The sequence below is a fragment of the Triturus cristatus genome, chromosome 4_1 (genome assembly GCF_964204655.1).
Source record: "Triturus cristatus chromosome 4_1, aTriCri1.1, whole genome shotgun sequence".
Lineage (NCBI taxonomy): Eukaryota > Metazoa > Chordata > Amphibia > Caudata > Salamandridae > Triturus > Triturus cristatus.
The window spans coordinates 1221064026-1221083664 of NC_140585.1; the positions used below are offsets into that span (position 1 = coordinate 1221064026).

General features: G+C 44.1%; 1 protein-coding gene across 1 annotated transcript in view; it reads right to left on the reverse strand.

Annotated features, from left to right (window-relative positions):
• The window catches only part of KIF5A (kinesin family member 5A), an 800696-nt gene that overhangs the window by 269028 nt on the left and 512029 nt on the right, over window positions 1–19639 (reverse strand). Inside the window, exons 12-13 of the mRNA XM_085654600.1 lie at window positions 6550–6725; window positions 2251–2319 (exon numbers count right to left, since the gene is read on the reverse strand). Coding sequence (XP_085510726.1) covers window positions 2251–2319; window positions 6550–6725 — 245 coding nt within the window. The remainder of the gene's footprint in view (window positions 1–2250; window positions 2320–6549; window positions 6726–19639) is intronic.

Consider the following 19639-nt stretch of genomic DNA (forward strand, 5'->3'; position numbering starts at 1 on the left):
TTGTCCCTCATAGGTCGACGGCATTAAATCTCGGCACCCTGTTCACAGTCCTATACAGGATATTGCCTGAAGTTCCTGCTGCGGCCGCTTTATTAGATACTGAAAAGTCCTTTGAATCCTTAGAATGGTTCTTTAGGATGGGAATGCCTAAGGGGTTTGTTGAGCTCACTTCACTTCTCTGTACCTCACCCACTGCTTGACTCCAATTAAATGGTACTCTGTCTTCACAGTTCAGGCTCACCGCGGCACTCGGCAAGGTTGTCCGCTCTCTCCCTTACTTTTTATTATTGCGATTGACCCACTAGTTTGGCATTTCCAGGAGCGGCATCTACATATAGGCCTCCAGTTTAAGATGGGTCCTTTATTAATTTCACTCTATGCGGATGATATTATCCTCTATTTCCGACACCCTGAGGAGAATTTGGAACCGCTAATTAGGGAAATTATTTGATACAGGGTTTTTCTGGACTTGGCATAAATTGGGGTAAATCGGTCATTTTCCCTTTAACGTCCAGCACTATCAAATGGTGGGTAGATATTTAGGAATTCAGATAGACCAGAACACTCAACAGCTTATATTTCTCAACTACGGCTCAGCTATTTATAAGCTAGAGCAACAGATATAGCGTTGGCTGAAACTCCCTCTGACAATGGCTGGTCGTGTTGCAATTATAAAGATGGTGGTGCTTCCAATTTTTTTATATCTGTTTCATAATATCCCCATCCCGCTCCCCAACAGTTTTTTCAAAGCTATCCGGTCCCATCTTATCAGGCTTGTTTGGGGTGGAAGTAGGGCCAGAGTGGGCTGGGACACATTGACCCTGCCATACGAAAGGGGTGGGCTTGGGGTTCCAAACATCCAGGTATATTATCTTGTAGCTCAGTGTAGCTTTGCACACTCCTGGTCTCACCCCGATTCCAGGATCCCTAATACGAGGCCTGAAGCTGACCTAGCACTACCAGCCCCGCTGAGAACAGTGTTGCCAAGAGGATTTTCCTGGGACCCCCGCGACATTCAAACAGTCTCAACAATAAGTTCGGCTTGGCAGAAGCTGGCGTGGGTGACGGGTGGGCGTGTGTTGTATTCCGCTGAAATTCCATTGGGTAATAACCCATGGCTCCCCATTAAGGAGGAGAAATTGGTACAGCGCACTCTTGCTTCCTATTCCCTGGATATGTTTGGGGATTTGTTTCCTGAGGTACATGTGTTCAACAGTGCAGAAGATGTGCGGTTCAGTGGTGCCACTTTTATGGACCAATTCGTCTTATGCAGTGTTTGTAGAGCGCTTGGAGAGAGACTTGCTACCTTCCCCTTGAACCAGAGTCCTTCCCACCATTAACGTTATTGATTACCAGCAAAGAGGGGGATCATTTGATCTCTAAGCTTTACAGAGCATCCATGGCTCTGGTTCTTTGCATGGATGCCAGAGTTAGAGAAGCATGGGAGCGGTATTTGGGACACCCAATACAAGACTCACATTGGGCATATTGTTGCTCTCAGACAAAGGAGGTTTCACTCAACTGCAGACACAAGTTGGTTCATTTTAAATATCTGTGGAGGACATATATGTCACCTGCGAAAATCAGCTTCACCGATCCCGATAGGCCACACAACTGCCCTAAGTGTGGGGACCTACATTTTGATTTTGCACATTGACATGGAATTGTGCGAAAATTGGGGATAACTGGAGGTCTATTCACACGATATTGTCGCACACGATAGGCCAGGATGTTGTCCCCCTACCAGAGGTTGCTCTGTTGGGTTATGTGCAAGGGTTCCCCAAGAAGTTGCATAGATTCATAGCCATTGCTTTACTCCTTGCGAAGAGAGAAATTGCATTTCGCTGGGGCAGTAAGGTTACCCCCACAACGAACGCCTGGCTGGCTAGCCTCACGTATTGTGCGCATTTATAAAAGGATAAATACAGTTGAAAAAAAAAATATGCTACAGCATACGTCAATTTGTGTAACATCATGTAGAGCTCGTTCTCTATTATTTACATCGATCGCTATGAATACATTACTAAATGATCGGTATTTACAGTGACTCATGTTCTACATGAAGGTTTGCCTGGAAAACATTAACTACTCGCACCATGCTTAAGCCCCTAAAGCAAAAAAGATACACAAGCAGATAACGCAGGTGCCGGTTGGCGCAGTGGATCTTGAATGTAGCATTTCTGGTTCCAGACCAGGTTAAGCCTCCCCCACCAGATCCTGCACGGCCCCAGGCCCTTTATGCTCTCCTACCTCCTCCTGGTCCAGCATCTGCTGCTTCAGCTTCTCTACCAGCTGGCTCTGCTGATTGATCTCGTCATCCTGGGCAAAGAGGAGAGAAATTAGAGAGTTTGTCGGTGAAGCGGTTAGGTGAGGAGACCTTCAAGCACTACATGTTTTACTGTGATAGAAAGCAAACCCACCCAAGGGGCATATCTACAATGATGGTGATAAATAAACGCAAAGGGCGCTTAGCGCTTTGTTATTTATCGCCGTCTATCTCTGGAATTTCTCGCCCTGGTAACGCGTTATTAACAACGCGTTACTCCAGGGCGATAAAAATTCCAGAGATAGCGGGGAAATCGCCGTTTTGCAGGGAACATCGCTGGTTTTCCAGAGATGTTCCCTGCAAAACAGCGATAACCTTGCTGATACGACCCACAGGGTCGTATCAGCATAATCCACCCCAATGTAAGTCGGCTTTTTAGCAGACGTTAGATTTTGGAGAAAACAGCGGTTTTCTCCAAAAACTAACGTGTGCTAAAATGTTGGGGCAGCCTTGTAAATATCGCGATGTGAACATCAGCGATATTTGCAAGGTTGTCCTGCCCAGTGACGCCCACTTTGCATCTCATTAGAGATGCAAAGGGAGGCATTGGGTAAAAGGGTGCTAACATGCGCTAATACATGTTAGCACCCTCTTGTTAATAGGGCGATAGTTTTATCTCTGATTTTTTGGCTTTAAAAGCCAAAAAAGCGGAGATAGAGCCCTTGTAAATATGCCCCCAAATTCCTTAACTTTTTGGGTTGAAAGAAAGTCGTATGGTTGCTTCATTAGTCATACAGATTTGGAATTCAAGTCTGCTACCTCTGCACCAAACTATATCGCTCCGTCTGTCTTGGCATATCTAAAAACCTATTTCCTCCATTAATTCTTCTGCATACAGACCAGGCATTCAAGGAAAGGGTTTAACTCGTTTACTCTCTTGATTTATCACTAAAGGCATGCTGTGCAGTGGTGGTCTGATTTTGGCACCACACAAACAAGGTACTTATATTGTTAGGAACAATTTCTCTGCATATACAAATCAATCTCAGGTTACAATAAGGTGCAAAAATATACAAAGACATTTTTATTTTCCAAACTTGTTGTTTTTGCCTAATGTTAGTGTTAAAGACGTAAAAGCAATATTTACTTTTTCATTATTGGGAGATAGACATAGGTTGCCTGTCAAACAAACCATCTTCCTCACAACGGAAGGCCTTTCCAGGACACTGTCCCTGCAGTGTTAGACTGAGGAGAGCTTCCCGCTCACCTTAGAAATAACCTGTATGCTGGCACAGCATGCATTCAAACAACATCACTCTAACAGAATGTACTCATCTAAGTGATTGTCTCAAAACAAGTGCATGATAGGCCCATATGTTTTTTCAAGAACAATGTCCATGTACTTCCTTCAAGAATAGCAGCAATGTAAATATTTCAGAAATTCTAAGAAAACAGCTTTCTGAATTGGGAGTTTCTCCCTTCCCTCAACTTTCAGTGAAAAAAACAGGCCCTGTTGAGAGATCACTTTTTCTACATGGGACATTTCTCCCCTTTGCTTCTTTTGGTGATTTCTCTTCCAATGGTGTTCAATGTGTTAAAGCAATGAAATCCTCCCCTGCCTTCTGGGCATTGCTGCATGACATACCCAAGGTTGGGAGTATGTTGAGTTTATGTAATTGTTGCTAGCCCTGATCAATCTGGAAAAGGTTTTTGCAAGCAGTGAAACATGTCAACATTTTCTGAACAAACTCCTGATTATTGGTTTTATACTATTGAGTCAGCACACTTTAAATAAATGTATGCTTGTGACCGCCGTACGGTTTTTAGAGCGGAGAGTACGTTCTGGACTCTTAGTTACATCTCACTTTTTTTATGGAGTGACTAGTGAGCAAAGATAGGGAATGAGTATACAGCAGCAAAACCGCCAATCACAGCCAGGCACAAACAGTACTAACTGCCAGTTGTAGGGATAAAATGAACTACATGAGTAGAACAATCTTCCTCGTTATTTTTTAATTTCTTTTCTCCCTGACCTGTAGTTTGCCATCCTGTAGGCAACACCAATGATGAGAAACCCGGGAGACAGCAAGACTGAGGCTCAGCTGTCCTTTGTTGAGCAATCTCTTCTCTTGGCTCCATTGATAACCCATTCTTTAACACCCTGTCAATGATGTAGTAGAACCCCCATTGCGGAATGATGCCCCTTGACACCTCAATAAAGTATTTCTGATTATCGACCCCACTAGCAGATCATGGCACTGTAACTCGACCCCTCCAGAAGGTGTCGGTACCCCACCCACTAGGTGATAATGGCCATGTATCTTGTCACCTTAGTAGCAGGGCTCTTCATTCCACTGGTTGGGTCACTATACAACCAAGCATTTGCAATGCAACAGGTCTCGCAATTACGAAAGTTTGAGCTATTGGTATTATACGTGACAATGCATTTTATTTATGTGTTGTTTTTAAAACAGATAAAGGGCATTGTCATTTACAATGCCAATAGCTTAAACTCTTGCAAATGAAAGACCTTTTGCATTGCAAATGCTTTTTTTTTTAATAAAAGCGCCGCATGCTGCGGTTTTACTTTCATAGTGGCCTCGCACCTTTCTTTAGACGGAGCTCATCTAAAGAAAGGGGCCGGCTGCCTTCAAATTAAAAGCGTGGAATGGGGCGCTTACCACTACAAAAATCCTAGAAAACACACCAACCCACTATACAAAGAAATACAATCCAAATATTAACAGCTGCTTAAAGGAACATCCCTACGGTATGTGCTCCCAAAAACACCAGCAAAATACATGCATGCATGGATACAGTCAAAAACCATGCATAACTAAACAAAACATGCAGGCGTCCATATCTTAGACAACACCTTCCAACTGAACCATTTCATTGTCATGTTGTGGTGGTGAAATGCACGCGTGCACAGGGTCAGGTTGTCTACACAAATGAAACGTGAGGTGTGGAGCCTAACAAGGCTTAAGAAAACATACTTGCTACTTCGTCTGCGGTGGTATGCCCCTCCTGCCAGACTGACAAGTCAGTAAAAAGAACAGGCAACACTAACCGTGGAGTCCAAAAAGGCTGCAAGCATGTGATGAGTCACAGCGACAGGCCTACATTACTTGCGCATGCGCCGAAAAAATAGGCGTGGTTCATGCATTCCAAGAGCGTTAAGTTTTCACTGGCAAAGCTATGAGTGGAAGTCGGCAAAAACTTTTACCTCGTTGATTTCATGGTTATTAATATCAACGGTCGGTGTTTTTTAGTTTAGATTGGATCTACTCAACATTTCGATGTGCCTTTGTGGTTACTTTTTATTTTCTAGGAAATTGCCGGCGAGCATATTCCGTTTGATTTATTAATTGTAACTGCATTTATATACCGCTTACTACCCCTGACGGGGCGTTGTAGTGCCTTTTAGAAGTACAGACCAGAATAATTTCCAAACAAATGCTTTTATTTGTAAAAGCACCCCATGCAGCGGTTTCACTTTAATGGCAGCCGCGCCCCTCTCCTCAGAAGTAGCTCGTCTACACAAAGGGGTGTGTCTGCCATTAAAGTGAAAGCGCAGCATAGGGCGCTTTTACAAAAAAAAGTTACAAAATAAAAAACAAAAACATGCGGCCGCGTTCAGCGCCGCAAATAAACCAAACGCACAGCCGCCACTGTATCAGTGTGGCGTGCTGTGCTATGACAAAAAATAATAAAGCATTGCGAGAGAGCATGTCCTGCCTGCAACAGCAGGCAGGTGAAAACCATTTAACGATACAGTGCTCGGAGGCTGTAATTAAAGCCTACCGAGTAACAGCACATGTAAAAGGGGGTGTCGTCATGAGAGGTTACAAAATGAGACAAGGCAGTACTAAGGAAGGACTACTAAGCTTATTGACCAATGAAAAGCCACACTTTACAAAGGACATAACACAAGCCAATGAAAAATATGGGTGGAGAGTGGGCGGAGCTTCACGTCCATACCTGAATACAGCATGCCTCGCAGAGCAGCGCATGCGCTGCCTAGGCTCGACCTAAAAATTCTATAAACAGACACTGTGGTACCAATGTCTGACCTTGCCAGAGAAAAAGTGTCTTGGCTACAAACAAAGGCCTGGTTATCTAACACTCAAAACAGCATCTCTGCATGCTCAGAAATAGATGGAAAGCAGACTTGATCAGTAAGAAACCTGCAATACCAACTTCACATTCAGACAGCAAAGAGGGAACCTTTGAACTGTTCTTCCAAGTGTAGAGAGACTGTGACTGTTCTGGAAGACACTTACCTTGTCATCCAGCTGTTTGTACATCTTACGTATCTCCTCTTCATACTTCTGCCTCTCTTCCTCTGAGATCCGGATGACGATTGAGGAGTTGTTGTCATTGACTGGGGTCTCATCGCATGTGTCCGGAACCAGCTTCTCGTCATCCATGAGCTGTTCAGTCTCAGGCACATTCTCTCCTTCACAAAGAGACCAAGTAGGAATGTGTGAGTAACATGTGAATGGCACCAACCATAACAACAGAGCAACTTTACAGAGATGGCAAAATAACATAGAAGAGTATAACCAGTCCTGTCTTCTGGGGTTTGCAAAGTGTACTTGAGGAGAAAGCGCTGGTGTATAATAGCTTACCAACTGAGCTAGAATAATGAGTCTCTGAAAGGACTCAGTGAGCTTCTGGCACTCAGCCCCGAATGAGTCAAACATGTATGTCTATCCTTAGGTTAGTTTCCTCAAGTGTAAATGTAACAAAGGTTGGGCAGTGCGGACTAGTATCTTTCAGGAGCAATTTCGGTGTAGATATCATATAGTATGGTAAATTGGTAATGTCTTATGATCAGCTTGTTCCCTCCTCAAGCATGTTGACTTGACTGCGCTCTTGTCCTCTATAGATGTAGAAATATGTAGAACGGCCTTGCCCCAGCAACTTCAGTGTGAGCAGTCTCCCTTGAGTACTTTTGTTCATTTTTATCTAAGTGCAGTGGGTGAAGACAGCGAAAATTATAACATGTACTGTTCCTGTAGGCTGTGGTATTGCCAGGGCTCAGCCTCATGCTCTTAGTCTTAAATGATTAATTACTAAATGAGATCTTTCTTTAACACCCTCAGGAGCGTTGGCCTGTCTATTCATTTCCATAAAACTAGCATAGTAGTTTATTCCTGCCTTAATTACTTCTATGTGAATCCTATGACCAGCACAGATTTCTGTCAACGCCCTCGCCTCCACAAACTCTGCCATAAACGTAACTGAATATTCCACTATAGCTGTAGGTACAGTTATACACCAGGTTGCCAGGTAACTCTCGAGCACAAAGGTGATGATGGAATGCTTGCAAAATTGTTAGCCACTGGAAATCGCTTGGGCTGCTTTTCAGTCAATTTGTTTGTGCACTGTGCCACTCAACACAGAAAACAAACTTATGCAAATCAGAATTGGGCCTCCTACTGTTCCAATAGGTTCTGTCGGGGTTCATTGTTAAAGTGGTTTCCTGGCTTGCTTTGCCACAAGACTCAGGCTGCATCTCTAGGATGGGGACCATCAAGGCCAAAACCAGTTTGGAGTAGCTTTTATTCCTGTTCCAAGAAGAGCTGATGTGGCTGGCCAGGCTTGACAGATCCTACTGGGGCAGGGCATAGTCCAATTTGCCCATCGCTAATCGATAGCCCAGCAAAAAATGATGAGCTGCAATAGAGCCCTGAATGACTGCCACTGTCTAAGACCTGTGCAAGCATTCCACTAATCATCTTTTAGTTTCTGAGGTAAACCCTTCCACTATTCCACAGAGAATAGACTTTCATCAGTTTGGACAAGAGGAACAATCTCAATCTAAACATCTCGCTGAGGAGGACATAAAAATGACACTTTACTTGACTTACGGACCAATAAGAAGTATCTCAATACTAAAAGGCCCACAGGTGTTGAAATAAAAGGACAAAACCAACTCAGGGAGTCTACATGCCTCTAAATAGTTTTGGAAATATTCCTGGTTCTCTCTCACAGGCATATACAAACAAATTTGTGCTCATTCTAAATTGGGAAACGCTAGCCCACTCCTTGGTTTGAAACCCCCTGCTTATTCACGTTAGGCCACCCCCGTGACTGGCCTTGAAAAGACATCAGAGGGAAAATAATGATCTTCTCTTAGAGCAGCAGGAGCTTCAGGGTCTCATGGAAGCTTTTGATTAAGCCTGCTCTTTTCGAAATCCTTGAAAATTGTACTTGAGGGAAAAGACTAATGAGTTTTGTCAGCAGTTCAACCTGTGTTTCCCACCATCTCCCTCTGCCCCCACGGCAAGTACTGTCTCTGCCACTAATCTTCTTGTTCAAGCCCCCTGTGCCTGAAAGACATCTTGGGGAAAAATATAGGGTGTGTGAGATAATTATAATCGCTGTTCCTGCACATCTCATGCATCAGAATCATTAACTGGTCATTTCCATACCACTCAAATTTTTTGCAGCAGCATGATGTGTAAGATTTCAAAATGTCATTTCATGGGAAACAGCCTTTACAACGAGGCTGAAACCATGCAATACCATTACCACGCATCCATTACAATGTGGGAGTCTTTACCATGCACATTTTTACCATCAATATGCCTTTACCACGCATGCCTTTACAACGAGACAACGAAAATGTAAGTGTTTCGTAGGTAAGTGTACTATATATATATATATATATATATATAACCAATGGTGCCCTTGGTTGAGGGTCGGCGCTCTTTTCTCAGGGCGGTGCGTAGTTCGCCCGGCAGGGCGGCCGGTATAATTAGCAGCAAAAAACCCCTGAGCCCAGAGGTTATGAAGAACACGCACTCACTCGGAATTCAAATTGCAGTTTGTGTATTTAATCCAAAGCCAAATTCATCAGCAACAAGCCAAACAACACTGGCCCAACGCGTTTCGGTTCTCCCTCGAACCTTGATCACGGGTTACCAACAAAATGACCAGACATTATTTATTTATATTTTGTCCTATCACTTCCTGTTTCACAGTTTGCAAAGCATTCTGGTCCTTGTAGTGTTTAAATTTACACATATTGCTGGTGAAGTTGAAAAAACCATATCAATTTGGATAAAATAAATTAAAAATAGTGCTGTAACATATGGAGAAAAGAGATAAATTTGGATGGGTTTGTCATTAATACAATTCTTAACAACACCCTAGTTTTAAAGTCGGTAATAATAATCGACAATTGATGTAATTTGGGAACTCCACTATAGTGACTAACAGTAATCACAATTTGCCATTCAAAATGATAAGTACCCTCTGGTGGGTATTCTCAAGGTTACAGTATGCACAATTAAATTGATAGCTGTGAGACCCTGCGATTTTGAATTTACACAGAGTACTGGGTTCAACAGATAGTGCGCATCCCTCCGGTGGGTGTGTGGAGATTATACTATCTATGTGTACCCCGCTTTGCTGCTTGAACCCAATTAGTCACAGAACTAAAATTAATAACATTAAACTATTGTGGCCTCATACTGTTATACTGTTCTGTCATTTTAATTTACATGTTTAACTGGTGGACAGTTCACAAATGTACAAAAAGTTCCTCGTCCTGGTTTAGGCCAAAAGGAGTCAGAGTTCTGAAGGAAACAATGTGCTTAGACTCCTTTTGACGAAGAAGTTTTTCTCGGTTGCCTCCACGTTCCAGAAATGGTACTTGTTCAATGGCGTAGTACCTTAGCAGTTCCCATTTGCTTTCATGCATACTTTCCATGTGTTTGGCAATGGCATTGGAGCGATCTAGGTTCACAGTTGCTCTGATATGTTCCAGGATTCTTTTTTTGATTTCACAGATTGTACTGCCTATGTACTTGAGCTTACATGGACATTCGACCACATACACCACATATTTGCTCTTGCAGGTAATATGTTGCTGAATTTTCCATTTAACACCTTTTCTACCTGCGACCTCTTTTTTCGGAACACCAATTTTACACGCTTTGCAATTCTTGCATGGCCAGAAACCTTCAATGTTAGTCCATGGTTTCTGTGGTTTAGATTTAAAATGGCTGCGAGTTAACTTGTCACCTAAATTAGGCGCTCTCCTGTATGTAACGTTATGGTGATCCCCTATGAGGCTGGCAATGGTGGTGTCGAGTTTTAGGATGCCCCAGTGTTTTTTCAAGATGTGAACCAGATCGCTGGTTTCGGTGGAATAACTTGTGATAAGGCGTATTTTTGTGAAATCTTCCTGGTTGAACTGTTGTTGGTTCTTGAGTAGCTCTGTGCGATTTCTTAGTTTTGCCTTTTTAAGACTAGTTTGAATGATCCGGCCAGGGTATTTTCTTTTTTCAAATCTTGCTTGCATTGCCTTGCTGTGGTTTGCAAATTCGTTGTCGGCGGAACAGTTCCTACGAAGTCTTAAAAATTCACCATAGGGAATATTCCATTTTTGATTGGTTGGATGGAAACTGTCCGCATGTAGGACTGAATTTGTAGCTGTTTGCTTTCTGAAGAGGGTGGTTTGTATGGTGTTGTTCTGCACATAAATTTCAATGTCGAGGAATGAGATTTTGTTGGGGCTTATCTCATAAGTGAATTGCAGATGAGTTTCATTGTTATTCAGAATTTCGAAGTATGTTGCAAATTCTTCATCAGTGCCATCCCATATTATGAACAGGTCGTCGATGAAACGCCACCATGCGATGATCTTTTGCACATGTAGGTCGTTTTCACTGTTCCATGCAATTTTCTGTTCAAACCATCCCATTACCAGATTAGCAAAATTTGGAGAAAAGGAAAAGCCCATGGCTGTACCCTTCATTTGTTGGAAATGTTTTTTGTTAAAGGTAAAAATATTGTTTTGCAAACACAGAGTGATCATTTGTAACAACATGGTGTTATGCTGTTTCTCTAAATGAAAATATAAAAGATTACCTTTCACAACGAAGCGCATAATATGTCCTCCATGTGCGCACGGTGCGCGAAGCGCATCGTGCGTACATGGCCCATCCCGCGTAACGTGGGCACGGCACTAACTGCGTAAAGTGGTCGCGCGGTGCGCAAAGCGCACCGCGCGCGCACGGAACGAACTGCGTTAACTGGGCGCGCACGCCACGAATGGCGTAAAGTAACTTAGCATTTAAAAAACCGTACAAATTCACTGAAAAAACCATAGGTTTCACACACGTTATAGTTAGGAATTAGCATTTAAAAAACCTTGCAAATTCACTGAAAAAACCGTAGGTTTCACACATGTTATAGTTAGCTGGACATTTTACTGATAAAAAACCAATGAAATTCCCCCGTTAGAGTTAGTGCAGGCAACTATAACTCACGCAACCGCAATCCTCTGCTGATGACATATGTGTCTTTATGAAAAAAAAATATTTGTAATATATGTATAGCTAAAATTTAATGGAAGAAGACATGGGCAAATAAGTGTCTAAATACAGTATTAGCATCAGCAGAGGATTGCGGTCGCGTGAGTTATAGTTGCCTGCACTAACTATAACGGGGGAATTTCATTGGTTTTTTTATCAGTAAAATGTCCAGCTAACTATAACATGTGTGAAACCTATGCTTTTTTCAGTGAATATATATATATATATATATATATATTCTAGAAGCTTTGTGGTTACATCAGGATGCATAACAAAATGCCACGAATGGCATGACTGCTAGCGCTTTACACAACACGAAAAGTCCTCATTCCAAATAAGAGGGGTCTGGCTGTAGAAAATGCTATTTTATTTAAGGCAACATCAGAACAACAGAACGGTTTTCGGCTGTCAGCCCAGCCTTAGTCAACCATGAGTGTGAAAAAATGAAAACAACAAAAGAGGGAAACAGAAAGGAGAAGAAAACAACAAAAAGTGCAGGTTAATTTTTTTTAATGATAGTATATATACCAAGCAAGACAGAGTACACATATCAATATGTGTATGTGATAAAAATACATATAATTAACCTAGATAAATGTTCATCTCTTCATCAGTGTTGAGACCAACAGGCATCTTTGTATTCAGTTCAACAATGTATCTTGACTCCAGTCTCCTCAGAGGTGTTTCCCTATCACCACCTTCAGTTGTGAGTTCAATCATGTCAAAGGCAAAAAAGCTAAAAAGACCATAATATATGTTGTGAACCTGTGCAAAATGGCTCGCAACAGGGCAATGCATGCCCTCATGTGTAATGGCCGGCATGTGCTCTAACACTTGACTGGATGTATTTTACTCCCAAAGTGCCACTTACTACATGGACACATCAGGAAAAACACTGCAAAGTAAGAGTTACAGTTGAGAAACTTTTCAATTCTCTTTTCGCTTGTCAGGGTTGAGTGATAATGCTGGCTGTCACCACTATTTTTACTTGCCTTCCATTTCCTGCAAGTGCAGAAACCCTTTTTCTTTTTACATAGCCAACTTTTCTTACTCTGTGTATCCCTGCTGGACAATCTCTTTAAAACAAACTCCCACGTCTATAAGTAATCATGGGGTGTTCACTTAGTACATCTTTGAGGCTTTCATCACTGTGTAAAATCTGCCAGTGTTTTCCTAGGATTACCCTGAAATCCCTCGACCGGTAGTTGAATGTGGTGATAAACCTGCTGAACCCCTTCCCTTTGGCCACGTCAGTAGATTTTTTAGGGATGAGTATCACATGTCTGTGTACTTTACTGTCTATAGCCAATGCTGTTTGAAGTATGTGCTCCGAGTAACCTCTCTCCCTGAATCTCGTTAACATGATGGTACTCACTTCTAGAAACCCATCCTCAATGCTGCAGCATTTATGGTTGTAAAGTAGCAATATCATTATTGTTTAACCATGCCAGTAGTTGATTATCTGGTCCTGGTCATGGGGATCTGGTTACCCCGGCGTATTCTGATGTTTTCGGCAAACGCTCAGGTCCGTGACTGATGCGATTATTATGTTTTATTACATATATGCACTTATCATTTATTGTAAATCATAATGTATTACATGCCAATAAGATGCAGGTCATTCTTTATTTTCATTATCGTACGAGTACCACTGGTACTCATAAATAGTATTTCACATATGCGAACTCCGCTCAAAATGGCGACAGAAGTTGTAGGAATTCTAACCGAATCTGTGAGCCCTTTTTCTATGTTGTAGCACTGATGACGTGTATTTTGTGTCTGAAACAACCTGGGGGAGCCAGCTACCCACCCGTAATGAAGGCGATCCGTTCGCCGAAACGCATTGGGAGCGTTGTGCAGATCCTTCCCTTTCCATATGTGTACATACATATACAGGTGTATGCCCAGATAATAAAGTATAAAATACTTTCAACCCATACACCTAAATGTGTATGCATACATACATATATGTAATTATGCAGCCCTAACCAACGGTCAAAAACAAACAGGGCAAACAAACAAGATTATATCAGTTTTACTTGTATGACAATACGTCTCTCTAGACTACTTGTAATAGAGACCATACACTGTAATGGTTTCATACAAGAATGCTTTATTTTCCAAACCAAGGAAGAACAGGTAATTGAAGGCAGTTTTGCCCATAGGCTGCATAAGAATAACTGTCTCAGTTTAGAAAAGAAAACTGGCACCTTGCCTTTAAGGCTTACAAGATTCCAAGCACTTTGCCTTTAAGACCTCCAGGGAACACTACGCTCCCATCATGCCCCATAGGTGACAGTTAGGTCAGTTCTTTTGTAAAGGCGTATTAAACTACCTTAAACCTTGTACTAATGTTGCTCGTCAGGGGAGGCGGGTGGGGTGCTTATGACTTTGATGAGTATACCCCTGGAAGAGAACTAGGATTACAGGTAAGCAACTTATCCTTCTCTTCCAGGGGATACTCATCAATAGTCATAAGCAGTGAATAGAATAGCAAGCCCATACCCCACACTTCGCGGACGAACAAAACCAGCACGAGGAATAAAAGACAGCGATACAGTTTCAATATAAAAATCAACCAAACAGATTTCTCAGAGATGCCCGTCCAACTTGAGCATCTGCCTGAGCATCTGAATCCAAACAGTAATGGCGAGAAAACGTATGAACAGACCGCCATGTAGCTGCTTTGCAGATTTCTGCTATGGGAATGTTCCTGAAGAGAGCCGTAGTGGAGGCCTTTCCTCTGGTTGAATGTGCTTTAGGCCATCCCTGAAGAGACTTATTAGCTAACTGATAGGTCAAAGAAATGCAGGAGACTATCCACCTTATAATCGACCTTTTAGAAGCTGCCATACCTGTATTAATAAGACCGCAGTTGACAAACAAATAGTCCGTCTTTCTTATACTTTTAGTCTTGTCCAGACAAAACTTCAACCCCCTCTTAAGATCTAACGAGTGTATAGCCCTTTCAGGAGGGGTAGAGGGATTCGGGAATAAGGTAGGTAAGGTGATCCCCTGATTAATGTGGAAATCTGAGACCACTTTTGGCAGAAAACTAGGATGAGTTCTGAGAACTACCCTATTTGAATGAAAGATAGTGTAGGGTTCCTTACAACACAACGCTTGTAACTCGCTGACTCTACGAGCAGATGTGATTGCCACCAAAAAGGCCACTTTCCAGGACAAGTGCTGCAGGGAGGACTTATGTATAGGTTCAAAAGGTGCGCCCATCAGTTTGGTAAGAACCACGTTGAGCTCCCACAGAGGGGAAGGGGTTCGTACTGGTGGATACACCTTTTTTAAACCTTCAAGACAATCTTGCACCACCGGCATCTTGAAAAAAGACCCCTGTGTAGGGGACCTTCTATATGCCGTATTTGCTGCTAAGTGTATCTTAACAGATGTAAACTCCAGGCCCGACTTAGCCAGGTGTAATAGATACGGCAAAATGACCTGTTCTTGACCTCTAACCGGGTCATGACCATTATTCAAGCACCATATGTAAACACGCTTCCACTTAAAAGCATAGGAAGCCCTTGTAGAAGGTCTCTTTGCTTCCTTAAGAATGTTCATACAGTCAGCTGGCAAGTTTAAGTGTCCATACTGCAAGACCTCAGGAGTCATGCTGTCAGCCTGAGTGAAGGGAGGTTGGGGTGAAAGACCCTCCCCTGGTTCTTGGACAGCAGGTCCGGACGGCAAGGCAACCTCCTGTTTGGGACTTTGGAGAGTTGTAGAAGGTCCGGGTATTACCACTGGTGAGGTCACTCCGCAGCGATCAGAATCATCCTGGATTTGGTCTTGTAGAACTTGGTGATCACTGCCGGAATGAGAGGCAGAGGAGGAAAAGCGTAGAGTAAGCTCTGAGACCATCTTATCAACAGAGCATTCCCGCTTGAACCTGGTTGGTGAAACCTGGACGCGTAGACGGGGCATTTGGCATTTGTTGCGTCTGCAAACAAATCTATTTCTGGCACACCCCATCTTTGAAAGATATCCTGAGCGACTTCGTTGTTTAGCACCAAGTCGTGCACTTCTACGAACTCTCTGCTTAGGAAGTCTGCCTGGACGTTTAGGACGCCCGGTACATGGACAGCCGTGATGGTAAGGCATTTTGCCAGTAACCAGCTCCAAATGGCTTGTGCCTCCTGGGACAGAATTCTGGATTTGGTGCCTCCCTACTTGTTCAGATAAAACTTCGTTGTGGTGTTGTCTGTCTTGAGACTTGAGAGCTAGCTGGACTGCCCTCAACTCCAGCAAGTTGATATGATATGATATCCCCTCTCTATGTCTGAACATAGCCTTTGTACTTGAAGGTGATCCATATGAGCACCCCTACCTTGCAGGGAGGCATCTGTAACTATGGTCTGAGTCGGAGTCTCTTGATGGAAGGGAACACCTTTCATTAGATGTGACCGCTTTGTCCACCACCTGATGGAGTCCCTGGCAGGTTTTGAAAGAGTAATCCAATCCTCTCAACTGCCTGAAGCCTGCACCCACTGGCCTTCAAGAGCATTTTGCAGGGGACGCATGTGCAGTAAGGCATTGGGGACTATGAAGATACAGGAAGCCATGGACCCCAGAAGAGAGGACACTTGTCTGACCGTCGGATGGTGTGACTGCAGGAGATCTTGACATTTCATCCTGATCGATGAAAACCTCTCCGCCGAAGGACACACGGTGTCCAGCGACGACCCTAGGTAATGAATGTTCTGAGTCAGGTTGAGAATCGATTTTTTCAAATTGACTCATAGACTCAACTTGTTCAGTAATTGGAGACTGTAGGAGAGATGCGCCTGAAGCAGGGATGGAGTGGAACTCTTCAGGAGCCAGTTGTCCAGGTATGGATAAATGAATATTCTTCGTTTGCGGAGAAAAGCCGCCACCACCGCCATGCACTTTGAAAAAGTCCGTGGGGGTGACTTGAGACCGAATGGTAGGACTCGGACCTGAAAATGGCGTAGAGCAACTTGAAACCTGTGAAATTTTCGATGCTTTCTGGACACTGGTACATGAAAATAGGCGTCCTGCAGATCCATGGAGCCCATCTAGTCTCCTTGATGTAGATGAGGAAAGATCTGGTGCAGGGCAAGCATCCAAAACTTTTCTTTTCGGATATATTTGTTCAAGATGCGTAGGTCCAGAATTGGTCTGTACTCCACTGATGGGCCTCTTTTTTCGACCAGGAAATATCGAGAATATATACCATGGCGCCTCTGAGGAACAGGAACGTTTTCTATGGCTTTCTTTTGCAGAAGAGTGTTTACTTCCTCGAGCAAGATGCAATGACACAAATGGAGTCCTCCGCTCGGAGGAATTGATGGTGGAGGAGTCTTGAATCGTAGCAGATATCTATTCTCGACAATATTCAACACCCATTTGTCGTTGGTTATACGTCTCCACTCCTCCAGATGACATGCGATACCTCCTCCTACGGTAGTGGCCAACCTGTTTAGAGGAAGCAGTCTCTCATTGTTTTGGTGGCTGCTTTGAGGTAGAGGTCTGTTGCTTATTGTTCCCTCTTCCTCTACCTGGTCTCCGCTGTTGAAATTGAGACCTCTGCTGCTGTTGGCGACCCTGAGACGACCACTGAGAGGTTTGCCCCCTCTGCTGGAATGGCCGTTTATCGTAGGAGCGAAAACGCCTATGAAATTCTTTCAGTTTCTCAAGCCCCACAGCTTTCACCGTGTCTAATTCAGCTTTCATCTTCGCCATTTCTTCGACCGCATGTGGACCGAAGAGAGAGGAGCCATTGAAAGGTAGATTGGTGATCTTCCGTTGAACTTCTGGTCTTAGCCCAGTCAAACGCAACCAAGCAGAACGCCTTGAACAGATACCATGGGAGTACCCGTGAGCAGCCAGATCAGTCGAATCAGCGGAAGCACTAAGTATTTCTCGAAAATCTTGCTGATCTTCTTTTGGGAGTTTATCCGCAAAACGGGTCAGCGAATCCCACAAGGCTCTGTCATACCTCCCCAGCAGAGCGGAGGCACTGGCGACCTTCATGAAAGATGCGGAAGTGTTGCACATCCTTCTACCTAAAGAGTCCATCAATTTGCTATCCTTATACGGAGGAGCTGAGGAGGAAGACATAGATGAGTGCGTCTTCCTAGCCGCCACCACAATGATGGAATCCGGAGGAGGATCAGATCTAAGAAATAACGGATCTTGGTCAGGAGCCTTGTATTTCTTCGCTATCTGGGAGGGCACAGAACCCACCGTTCATCAAAAAGTTTTTGTGGCAAGTTCAATAATACCAGGGACAAGAGGAAGCAAGGGCCAGACTGAAGTGCGGTAATGTAGGGTCTCGAAAATCACTGAGGAGGAAACCGTCGGAACCGACATAGCAATGTTCAATTTGTTCGCTCCTCTACAGAGAACCTCATTGAATGTGCTGAGATCATCAATGGGCGAAACTCTGGTTGGAGGTGTTGCCGTAAATGTAGAAGAATAGTCTCTAATCGAGGACCTGGTGGAAGAAGACTAGGTAGGAGACCTCTGCCGACTTCTCTTTGAGGAAGAATGATCGAGATCTGTCCCCTGAACGAACATGGCGAGTATGTGGAGAGCGCGATCTGCGCGGACTCCTCTTTCTGGAAGAGATCACAGTCGGCGATCTTGATCTTCTCGGTGTACTCCTTGGCACCTTGTTATGGGATGGAGAATCTCTTTTCAGACGAGATAGAGAATATGTACGGGAATACTCCGACCCTGGACTACTAAGGGCCTTAGACTTTCTCCGAAGCGTATCCTCACCAACCTCCGGAGAGCCCTTCGGGGAGATCTGGACTATATGTAGACCTGGAGACGATCCAGACTTTGAGGGCAAATGAGATTCACCTCCAACCTCCTCCGAGGCCACAGCAGGATCTTTATCTCTCGACAGCCAGGGCCTCGACGTCGACCTGCGCTCCCCCCTCAACGTCGACCTGCGCTTCTCCCCTGACGTGGAGGGATGAATTGGTGACCTCAACGGTGACCTCGTCTTCCTCAAAGGGGACTTAGACGTTGATCGTCTGTGGCATCGTGGTGACTTCGTCGTCGAGCGCTCTAGCCTCATCGGCGTCGACCGCCCTTGGCGTCGTAGTGACTTCGACGGTGAGCACTCTCGCCTCCTCGACGTCGACTCCAGTGCTCTCGACGTTGACTGGTCTCGAGATCTCTTCGCCGTCGGCAAACTTCTTGACGTTGACCTACGGTGAGGTGATGGAGAGTGTCTCGACGTCGATGGGTGCTTAGACGTTGATGGATGCTTAGACGTCGAGCGACCCAAATCTTGACCATACCTCGAGCCCGAGGTAGCACACTTCGACGTCAAGGCCTATCTCGACGACGGCGACTCATGCCGTCTCGATGTCGGAGACCGTGTAGGCCGCTTCTTCGATGGCAGTAACGACGTCGGCGGCGAGCAGTCTGGAATCTGCCATTTCTTCAACGTTGAAGGGGCAGAATGAAGCTGGCGTCGATGTTCCTGATGAGAGAAGTGCTCCTGACCCTCAGGGCTACTTTCCAATCGAGCTATTACTCTCTCAACTACAGCTTGGAGGCAAATCCTCTCTCTGTCGCGAAGAGTCCTCGCAGAAAACTTCTTACAATGGTAACAAGAGTCTATCTTGTGACTGGAAGGAAGACAGGCAATACACACCGAGTGTGGATCAGAGATGGCCATCTTCTTTCCACAGGCTGGACATTTGCAGAAGAGAGACGGCATTCTGACAGGAAAAAACAAAGAAGTTCTGTCAGAGAAGGATGATAAACCTCTTCCAGCACAGGAGAAACCGCAAAAATCCTAGAAAAAGAACAATTTCTGACAGAAAAGTCAGAAAATTGTAGAGCTCAAGCTCCAGGATCCTCACAGAAGGAGCCGGAAAAAATAACTGACCTAACTGTCACCTGTGGGGCATGATGGGAGCGGAGTGTTCCCTGGAGGTCTTAAAGGCAAAGTGCTTGGAATCTTGTAAGCCTTAAAGGCAAGGTGGCAGTTTTCTTTTCTATACTGAGACAGTTATTCTTATGCAGCCTATGGGCAAAACTGCCTTCAATT